General features: G+C 40.9%; 1 protein-coding gene across 5 annotated transcripts in view; it reads right to left on the bottom strand.

Annotated features, from left to right (window-relative positions):
- Nucleotides 1–2,802: 2,802 nt before the first annotated feature.
- Nucleotides 2,803–11,334, bottom strand: part of LOC106656926 (tyrosine-protein phosphatase non-receptor type 7-like) — a 15,387-nt gene continuing 6,855 nt past the window's right edge. For 2 of the 5 annotated variants that reach the window (XM_014378117.2, XM_014378116.2), the window contains 7 exons: nucleotides 6,138–6,411; nucleotides 5,811–5,988; nucleotides 5,393–5,683; nucleotides 4,478–5,308; nucleotides 4,099–4,391; nucleotides 3,813–4,022; nucleotides 2,803–3,580 (listed from right to left, as the gene is read on the bottom strand). In XM_014378117.2, coding sequence (XP_014233603.1) covers nucleotides 3,448–3,580; nucleotides 3,813–4,022; nucleotides 4,099–4,391; nucleotides 4,478–5,308; nucleotides 5,393–5,683; nucleotides 5,811–5,988; nucleotides 6,138–6,160 — 1,959 coding nt within the window. In that variant the 5' untranslated portion in view covers nucleotides 6,161–6,411 and the 3' untranslated portion in view covers nucleotides 2,803–3,447. Of the gene's footprint in view, nucleotides 3,581–3,812; nucleotides 4,023–4,098; nucleotides 4,392–4,477; nucleotides 5,309–5,392; nucleotides 5,684–5,810; nucleotides 5,989–6,137; nucleotides 6,412–6,774; nucleotides 7,300–11,334 lie in introns of those variants that run through there. The other 3 variants (XM_014378115.2, XM_014378119.2, XM_023460705.1) reach the window with 3 other exon arrangements.

Below are 11,334 nucleotides of genomic sequence, written 5' to 3' on the forward strand. Positions count from 1 at the left end.
AGTTATGTTGCATTATTCAGATTCATAATTAGGTAGCAGTCATTCTTGAGCTCACTGTCAAAATTACACTTCATTATAATATAAGTGTTGTGTGTACACAAGTGGATAAGTATTACGACACGTATTCGGTCCAGAGTTATTTATAATTAGTACAGACGAGCAAATTTTCAATTCATACATCGACTCGCCGATCAATTGGAGTATGGATATTTTTATACATATATTTTTTTTGTTTCTGTTGTTTTTTTTACTTAAGGGAGCACTGATACCGTTATGCTACTCTTTACTCACATTACATATTTCTATCACATTTTACTGTCACATTCCAGATTGCTTATTTATTTCTAATAGTTTCGCGTAACGGATTAAAGCCTCAAGTACATTTTTCATTCATGTTTTGTAAATTTAAAATTTTTAAGCGTACAGTTTTTTATTGTAATTATTATTATTTTATTATTTTCCATACGACCATTATTATTCGAACAGACTCCAGATATAGGACATACGTTGAAACGTACGCATCACGAATGATTATGTGATTACGTCTAAAATTTGACTTTTTTGCATTAGTAATGTGAACACAATTAATTTATCCAAACATTGACATTCGAGTAAATCAGGTTTTTACTGTGGGCATACTTTTGAGGTAGTTTGGTAAATTTTTGACGTCTAATACCATCAAAACCATTCTTGTAACAATGATTAACATTCCTTGATACATGGTAAATTTTACATTAATTAGGAGCACAAAAACTGTTTTACAAAGATGGTTAATTTTTGTTTTTTCATTACTTTTACGTATACACATTCAGTCTTGTTAGCTAAATTTATAGACAGCGATTTTCAATACCTAATGGGACATGGTGCGTGATGGATAAGAAAAATGAAAAATGAACTATATGAATAAACTAATAAATTTTAAGTGTTATTTTACTTCAAACTTCGAAGAATTTGACGTATATAAATATTTTATTTATATTAATTGATCACAGTCGATTTTAAAAAGTAAATTTCGCTATCCATTCGAAGTAGCGACGATTAGATTTAAAGATTTTTTTTTTAAATAAAATAAAAATTGAAAACGCAACTAAGAGCGTAGTAATAACATTGAGGGATTCAATTCATAGTTATAATTTTACGAACTGAATACAGTCATGGGTACAATATAGTTTGTCGCAGAAGAAGTTACATATCAGTTGTGTTGATTGTGTACTCTCCAAACCATTTAGAGTCGTAACAATTAAACATCAATTTTAGATTTCAGGATTTAAAAATTATATATGGGTCAAAATAATACTTTTTTACAAAACCGTGCGCACGTATGTCACCGATCTTGACGCGCTTTTGGTATGTTATAGTACATGGTAAAAAGGTCCCAAAAAAAAATTTTTAGACCCCCTCCCCCCTCCTACCCCCCACTTCCGGTATAAACGTCCATTTTCGATCTATATTTTTTCTGAGGACATGAAGCAAGTAAAAAATCTGAAAAAATTCATAAAAATACTTTTCCACAATCCAAACAACCTTGAATTTTTTCAGATTTTTTGAGTGCTTCAGGCCTTCAGATAAAATCATTGAAAATTTCAAAAATCGAGATACGGCGGTATGAGCCGATGTAGTACTCGGAAATTTTTTCAGTTATTTTTCGCATTAAAAAACATAACCTCAATTTTTTTCAGATTTTTTCAGATTACCTAACGCACCTTTTGAAGCCAAAAACCGATTTTTTTGACGAAAATAATTTTTTTAGGACAGTACGGAGCCTCGAAAAATCTGAAAAAAATTTTTTCTTGTTTTTTTCATCAAAATACGTAATCTCAAATTTTTTCAGATTTTTTAATTGAAGGCGATAGCTTCTAGGGCCGAAAAATGCTATTTTTAACAAAAAATGGTTCCTAGAACCCGATGGTTCCGGTGAAAAAATTTGAAAATATTTTTTTTGAATTCCTTGTCAAATTTTAATAAATTTTGACCGTTTCAAAAGTTCGATTGAAGCTTCCTAGCTCATTTTAGAGCATCAAACGAGTTTTATCATTCCTTAATGTCTTCAGAAACGTCTTCAGATATTTTGCACTAATCTTTGTCCTGCTCTAAAATGAGCTAGGAAGCTTCAATCGAACTTTTGAAACGGTCAAAATTTATTAAAATTTGACAAGGAATTCAAAAAAAATATTTTCAAATTTTTTCACCGGAACCATCGGGTTCTAGGAACCATTTTTTGTTAAAAATAGCATTTTTCGGCCCTAGAAGCTATCGCCTTCAATTAAAAAATCTGAAAAAATTTGAGATTACGTATTTTGATGAAAAAAACAAGAAAAAATTTTTTTCAGATTTTTCGAGGCTCCGTACTGTCCTAAAAAAATTATTTTCGTCAAAAAAATCGGTTTTTGGCTTCAAAAGGTGCGTTAGGTAATCTGAAAAAATCTGAAAAAAATTGAGGTTATGTTTTTTAATGCGAAAAATAACTGAAAAAATTTCCGAGTACTACATCGGCTCATACCGCCGTATCTCGATTTTTGAAATTTTCAATGATTTTATCTGAAGGCCTGAAGCACTCAAAAAATCTGAAAAAATTCAAGGTTGTTTGGATTGTGGAAAAGTATTTTTATGAATTTTTTCAGATTTTTTACTTGCTTCATGTCCTCAGAAAAAATATAGATCGAAAATGGACGTTTATACCGGAAGTGGGGGGTAGGAGGGGGGAGGGGGTCTAAAAATTTTTTTTTGGGACCTTTTTACCATGTACTATAACATACCAAAAGCGCGTCAAGATCGGTGATATACGTGCGCACGGTTTTGTAAAAAAGTATTATTTTGACCCATATACAATCATTCGCTGCTAAAATATAGATTTCTGCTGATTCATAATTTAAAAATTTTTCCAAAAAATCTATCCGATATATTTTCTCCTCTCTCATCAAAAAAGTTAAGTCATGCCTTTTTAGTATTGTCAATCAATTAAACTTAAACGAAGCGGTTGTCAACGTTTTCACGATGTTTTTTAACGCGCATTTTCGTCGATTGAAATGCAATGGTCATTTTTTGTTTTTTGATGATAATTGTCGAACGGCAGAGAAAAGAAACTGAATTCAATCGCTACCAGATCTTGTCGCGTGAATTACTTTTCAATTCTTTGACGAAATTTTCTCGCATTCTTTTTCGATGAATTTTGTTTTCTCGCATCAAACTTCAGCATATTATGTTATGGCAGTTTATGCGTGTAAACGTTTATGGCAGCTCAAGACAGAGAGACAGAGAAAGAGTGTCAGAGAAAGAGTAGAGACAACGTTACAGTTGATTGTTGTCAACATCAGTGTGGTGTACAGAGTATAAAAGAGATCCATCTCTTTTATTACGTGCGTGTCATTCGTTTGAGCAAACGAAATCGAAATTACTTTTTCTTTACTTCAAGATTCATAGTAGCGAATCTCTGTCTGGTAATTTTCATTACTTGGGTTTTTGATTTTTTTTGTCGTCGTCTTTGGTTGTTTTGCGCTCGAGCGTTTCCTCGAACAGGCATAAAGCTTTGTGGACAAATTCGTACTGTTCCGCCGTCTGAATCATGCCTCCCCGATCGTATCTGCAATGATAGAAAAAAAAAATTTGAATGTTGTTATGGAATTGTAAAATTCGCAACAAAAAAATGTAATCATCAAACTGAATTATTCATCAATTACATTTTTTACCATATCAACGCGCGCGTGCTCAACGAAAATATGACTACTTCCGCATTATAGTACGTAATCACGTCCGAATCAAAACAATTATGACATTAGTTCGTCATTGATTATTAATCGAAATGTTGTCGTTACCTCATTTGGCACAGTATTCCTAAAATATCGACGCTCCCTTCTCGCGCGAGCTGCGTCATGCCGGTCGCCAGCGCGATGAAGCAACCCGTCCTTCCGATGCCGGCGCTGCAGTGGACGATTATCGGTCCCGGAAGAGTGTTGATTTCCGCTGCCAGACCGACCAGCGCGTCGGCCGTCTGCGGTACTGCGTGATCCGGCCACGAGTCGTACCTTCAAAAAACACATGATGTTAATTTCTCATATAAAAATCGAAATTGTTTATTCGATATGATAAATATATGTATACCAATAGTGTTGAATGATTCTCCTCTCGTTCTCGTATCTGACTTCAAGATCGCGAACCGTGTAACCACCTCGGGTGTCCATTGAGTTGAGAATAATCGTGAAGGGTCCGGCCTGCAGTCGAGAGTTCATCTCGAGTGGGAAATAAGCCTCGCACTTGGTCTTCGCGGACTCGTGCAGTCTCGTCATCATGACGATTATGGGCGTCCTTTCCGCCCAGGCCATGCTCCAGAAATCCTGTATCGTGTGCGACAGGGGACCCTGTGTCGCTATGTATCTCGCGTCGTCATCGTATCCCTACGTTTCAAGGACAACAACAAACGTGAGTTGAAAAAAATGTTCTCCGTTTGCTTAGATATTATTTTTTCGTTTCATCGACTCACTCGGACGTAATTAGCATTGATATAGGTAGCCAGGGGATCATCGCCACCGGGCAATACAACGCGAGATCTGGCGTTGGGCAGTACCGATCGGTACCGATTTTTCACCCCGGAACCACAGATGTCCACGGCCTCGGGGAAGTTGAGCGGCACCTCCCAGAACTCCTTGTGCAGCAGATGGGGCTGACAGATCGCCCTGTGCAGCTGACTCCTGTTCAGCAGGTTCCCTGTACTCAGCAAAAATTCCTCGGCGCATTCTCGCGTCGGCGTTATGCTCAGGGGCTGGCTCTCGGAAGCCGGTCCCAGGTCGATGGTCAAACTCGCGCTGGAGCCACGGCGCTCCAGCAGTCCCTTGACGCGTCTTTGAATGTGCGTCTGCTCGGGTCTGATCATCATGCCACCACCCTGCTGCTGCTCCATCGTCGTCGTCGAGGAGGACGAGGACGAGGTCGACGTCATGATCGTCGACATGTGCGTCGAGTACATGGATCGGGTGCGACGATTGCCTTCGCGCCTCGGCGATCGCTTGGTGAGCTTGCACACGCCCATGCTGACCGACGAGGCGTTGCTCTGGCTCGCGCTGCTGCCGCCGCATTGCGACGCCGTCAGTGTACTACTGCTACTGCTAGTGATGTTGTTGCTCTGTAGCTGTGCACCGCCGGTGAAGCTTCCACAGCCACCGGCACTGATCGTCGTCGTGTGATGCTCCGAACTGCTGCAACTGGCCAAGGATGAGGATGCCGTCTCGATGCGTTCGACGCACGACGTCGAGACGTGCGGAGTCGGTCCTGCGACCCATCGCGTTTCCGTTTGCTTTATTTTCATCTTCTCAAACTAAATATAAAAAAGTAAAATCGTAAATTTAAATTATTAACTTCATGACCTTGAATGAGAAGCGTAAACGATAGTGTCTTTTACCTTCACATTTTCTGTGATAGCAGCGGCTACCTGTGTCGCTGACGCTTCAGCTGAGATCTCCGTCGATGTGGCGTCGTCAACCCACTTGGCTTCGGTCAATGATTTTGATTTATTGTTCTTGTCAGCGTCGTCGAGTGGACAGGCTGTACCTTCCTCCACCAAACCACGTCTGTCACCCTCTTCCGCGTCTTTCTCACGCGACATTTGCTGTCGCAGCCATAACAGGATCTGTATCATCAGACAAGCATACGATGAATAATTAGATAATTGTTTGCGTCCCATCCTCAGAACCTAAATAACGAAATCAATGGACAATCGAGAGATTGGTTTTGTTAAAGGTTTTATTTTTCAATGAAAGCCAGAGAACTTAAACTTAAGCAATATGTGTCATCATTAGTACTGCAATAATGGTATTTACCAAGAAAGCAAAGAGAATGGCACCAGCAATGGCACAGAGAGCTACAAGAAGAGGCAGCTGCTGCTCCAGCCCTGCCGGAGTCGAGGCAGAGTTGAACTCCCGACTGGTATGGGCACTGAATTGCGCCACACGCAAATCCATTCCAGCATCGTCCAGTCCTGTTGTGGACCGCCAGAGTCTGTGTTAATCGAGAAGACAATATTAGCATTGTTATTTAAAAAATACACCTGTTTTTTGGTAATTGAGCAAGCAGCAAGAAGCTTTTAATATTATTAGGTTTTCACAATAAAAATGAACAAATATTAAAGAATGATGAATTATTATTACTTGTAGCTTGAACTTGCTGACATTCCCTCAGCACTGATGTTGAATTAGATGGCTGGGCTTGTAAAAGATGTTTTACAAGTATCGATTGATGGTATATTATAGATTACTTTATGTGAGTGTAGACCAGTAGACCTGAACAGTTTTAGTAAGTAGAAGTAGCATCGAGCAAGCCATGCTACTTTATATTTTTTGTATTATATTATCCGCAAAGCAGCTTGTGTTATAACTTGGTATGTCGATGAGGAAAAAACTTGTCAGCCAGCAAAAAATTGTCCTGCACAAACATAATAAATACAACAAGGTCAGTAAACATTAGGCCATTAGTAATAACGAAAAAAAACTTAAAAGTAGCAAAGGGCAAAGGTTTTTAATGATGAAAGTTAAAAGTGTAATAATATAAAGTGTACGTATGTACCATGTAAGAGAGGAGGAGGAGGAGGAAGAGGCGAGGTTTATAAGCGTTTGGGGATGACATCACATCTTCAAGTAATGAGAGTAAAAAAAGATGCTCACGCGATGACGTTATGAACGAGAGCTGCTGCTGTCGAAGCGATATATAGATATGTGTATTTGTATGCTTTGTGTATATGTTGTAAATGTGTATATAAATGGGACGAAAGAAAAAAACGGAACTGACCGCATACTACGATTCACATTATTATCGACGAACACGCTCGAAGCTTTTCAAAATCCGTGTACATCAATTACACAGTCTCGCATACTATATACAGTTCCGTTGATCGCACCTACGACAATATCGGCGTCGCGCGATGATGCCTGTTTCTGTGCTCTTCTTGCACGACTCGTGCCGTTTTGTATTGTATACACACAGACGAATTTCCGAACGCCAACAACACCACGCAAAGTTCATCTGCCAAGTATTATAACAGCACTCATTATCGTCAGCGTGTGTATATAAATAAATACACACTCGCACAGACACACACACACACACACTTGCATATATCGCGGCTTATAATATAGGTACAAGCACTGATGAATTACCGACGAGTATAATCGTCGAGTACGCCGCCGCTGCTGCGCGTTATAATGTTATGAACGAACGCGGAGCATGAAGCGGCGTGTATATATATGATGATACGAGAACATGAACGAAGTGCTGCAGAGAGAGAGAGACTCACTCGCCAGCAGCGGTGCTCTGCTTTCGCACACTGAGGAATTGCATGAATCGAGCATGCGCTAAAATATCAACGAACGAGAGACTCGGAGTCGGGCCGCCGCCGCCCCCCCGCCTCACCGCCGCGCCGAGTCTCTTTCATACACATATATAACGTACGCTCGTACACATTCTCACGCGTCTCTCGCACACTATGTAATAACTGCCGCTCGGCGCTCTTGTGAATCGACTTCGCGTCGCTATGAATGCACTCTTTCATGAAAAAAAAAAAGAAAAAAAAATACGCGCGCGCGCATACCTCGCGTCGTCAGCTGTGGGCTGCTGCGCTCGCATTATAATATATACCTACATGTCGAAATGTACGAAGGTAAACAAAATTAGTGCTAACGCGAATATTTACATTTAATAAGCGATCGTTCGTTTTCGTTGCTTTTTTTTTCTGCCTTCCTCGCGCATTACATATCGAGCGGTATATTCACCGACGATTCTGCACTTTCTTTCGCGCCCGCCCTACTTGCGACTTTTGTTTTGCTGCGCTGCGCGGATGTTTTTATTTCGCGCGAATTAGGCAGCAGAGGGCGACGCTAAGCAGTCAGCTCAGCACTCCTCGCCGTTCATTCATCGATACGCTGCGCTTTTGAGCGAATAGAAGGTATTACGATGACGATGACGACCGGGTGATGGTGTCGGTGGCCGCTTTTGTTTTCATTTCGCGCTTAAAGCCGCTGACGATGAAGTGCGAAAATAATAACGCTCAGCCCCGTTATACCGATGAAACGCACGATGTGGTTATTGAAGCACCGACAAGACAACGATTCAAATGGATCGCGAGCCGCATTTATCCGAACTTATAATCGTGTTTAAAATATTCAAATTCACGGTGGCAAAGATTAATCGGTGTCGCGTGGCGCTGATTTTCTTTGTGCGACGTTGTTGACTTATTTTTATATAGGAGATCGACGAACTGCTGCAGCCTATATGTGCAGCACGAAACGAGGGACAAAATTTCCAAGTTAAATTTCTTTTACCAGCAACGCGCCTCGTCCGTGTATTGTTTTCAGAATACACTTGTAGCTAATTTCGATTCTATCGCGCGGTCACTCGCTACCGATCGCTTACCGATCTTGTATCTTGTGGTTCGGAACCTGGTCGACACCGAATTTCGTGGAACGATTTTGATTATCTCAATTACGCTCAATTACGTTCTCTTTATTTACGAGTGTTTTTTTTTCTCGAATAAGTTCGCGCTATCTCGCACGTTGCAACGAAAAATTTGTTTTCTCATCGACGTGCGTCGCGTGCGCGGAGACGAAAGACACACGCTGTGCATCGTTTTATCGCGCGCATCGTGTCGTTGAATTATCAATGATACATTTGGCGCTCGAGAGCAGATCGATATCTCGCGGTATTCTTTTCTTCGGATAAATTGACAATTAGGGTCGTAACAACCAATTTTTTTTTTTTTTTTTCGTCAAAGGTCGCGACGACGACGGATACCTCGTTGCGAATCTCGCATTCCTCCTGAGAAATTTTCAGTGCGTACGATTACGTAATGCGCTCTATGCCACTATTCATCCATTAGCAGCACACGTGCACTCTCGTGCGTGCAACTCTGAACTTTTGTACTCTTTCCCGCGGAGCGAGCCGACTTATATCTAATTATGACAATGCCGCGTGCACGATATACGAACCGTAATCGCGAACGGCTTTTCTTTCGTTTCAAGATCGGTATTATAACCCTTGACTCTCTCTCTCTCTCTCTCTCTCTCACGCTATAAAAAAAAATGAAGCGTTCGCCGCATTGCTCACGATACGGAAATATACTTCGCGCTCGCGTTGCGAATTTCTTCGTCATTTTTCATTCTTTCTTTTTTTTTTCATCGGCCTGACGCGCGCGCGCAAGAGAGCGATCGGTCGCGGGTACATATATGTATATCGTTATAGTATCGTGATTCATATGATATAGAAAAGATATCGAGAAGAAGAGAGAGGCAACAGGCGTCAAGCTCGCACGCCAGTGCGTAAGGTCAATACAGTAATTCTTTTATTTCTCTCTCTTTCTCTCTCGACTCCGCACGGTAAGTATAATTCGCACGATGATTCATAATTAATTCTCACCCGCAGGTGCAACGATCTTGCACTCTCTCTCTCTCGCATGCTACGTCGCGTCTCGCCTTGGGAGATGCGTATACAAAAGTCAATGTGCGCCGCGCGCGTCGTGACCCGCTGACATCACGCGATTTAAAAAAGAAAATAAGCAAAGCGAGAGGAGGAAAAATAATAATCACAATGATCGATCGGTCAACCGCGAGCGGGGAGAGAATTGTATATACATTATTATATATTGGTAAATGGTTATCGTGCGGGAGCGATTTATTTTTAGTGGTTGCGCGCGCGCGCGTCTTTCTTTTAATAAGAAGAGATAAAAAAGAAAATTACAAAGAAAATTATAAAAATAAAACGAAGCAAAAGGGTAAGAGTCAATTCCGCAAATAAACGCGAGTACATAGTAGCAGCCAATCGAGCCACCAAAGATCCTCCTTCCTCCCTCCCCCGCGTAGTAGTATATAGCTACCGCGCGATTTTTAATTAAATCGATCGCGCAGCTGTATACCTGCGAATTTATATCGGCGCCTGCAGCTATATATGCAATAATAATTAAAAATTCCTTGGCCCGCGAAATTGACGAAATTGCTTTTCGATACAATTACACGATGTAGTCGGCTGCATCTACGCACGTCAGCTACACGCATACTACTCCTCTCGTTCGTACCCACGTGTTACACAGGCACCGGCAGGTATACATTACGATATGTATCATCGTCGTGACGTAAAGTACGTATAGTCGCCGATACGCCGCCACTGCCGACAGCAGCAGCGGCACAACACGTGTGTGACACACATAGTAATGGGTATAAGAATTTATTAATTGTCGCGGGTGGATATGTGTATCGGGGGCGGCGGATCGATGCGGACGCACCGAAAGAACGACGCATTATATGCATAAAAGAATGTATATGGGCATAACTTTTCCATATATATAAAAAAAGTAAAGGAGAAGAGGAACTATGCGAAGTACGTTGGGAATATGTATATATACACGGATATACGGCCAGGTGATTATGGAGCGTCGTGTAGAGTCATGTCGCGAGGAAGTAAGTACATATACATATAGTGCACACAGACATATAAGAGCCGAGAAAAGCGGAAGTGGCCCGCATCCGGTCGATTCCGCGCCTGTATTGGTGGTATATAAGCGCACTCGTATATACACACACGTACACGACAGAGGCGGCTCTTTCTTCCTTTTTCTCTCCTTGTATTCGCTCTCTCTCTCTTTATTCGGAATCGGAAGTAAGTCACTTTTTTGACTCCGTATACATACGTGTACGCGCATTCATAATGCGCAGTAGTGGTAACGAGTACGTGCATATTTACCCGAAAGAAAAAAAACAGCAACAACGAACGAAGAAGCGGATAACTAATGAGCAGTAACGACATCCGCGCCCTGTAAGAACGCGACGTATTTTCGCGGGGATAATTGTAGCGCGTATATAATTTGCGAACGCGACGGTATATTGAAATGAAAAAAGGAGTTCTCGAACGCGCGACGCGATGATCGGTGCGTTACATTATCTTACTATATATATATAGACGATAAAGTTCCCCTCCTCCGAGATCCCCTCCTCCAGGCTCCCCTCAAAATAACGTAAAATTGTGTCATTTTTCACGGTATTTTGAGGGTTCCCCTCCTCCAGGCTCCCCTCCTAAAATGCCCCCCCTCCCTCCCCTCCTCCAGGCTCCCCTCCTCCAACCTCCCCTGCTCTGACATGTTATTGTTAATAACATTGACAAATTTCTAAAAAAAATTGGAATTCGTTTATTACAAATGAAGTAAAAGAATAGGCAAAACTATGGGTTTGAGTTTTACACTACTATAAAGAATATCGTTTCCACATTACCTATGAACAGTATTAGTTCTTGCATATTTTACATTATTGTTACTTCCTATTAATGTACATAATTGCAAATTGAAATGAAATACATTTTATTTTTTAA

The sequence above is a fragment of the Trichogramma pretiosum genome, unplaced genomic scaffold, assembly GCF_000599845.2.
Source record: "Trichogramma pretiosum strain Unisexual culture from Peru unplaced genomic scaffold, Tpre_2.0 scaffold126, whole genome shotgun sequence".
NCBI lineage: Eukaryota > Metazoa > Arthropoda > Insecta > Hymenoptera > Trichogrammatidae > Trichogramma > Trichogramma pretiosum.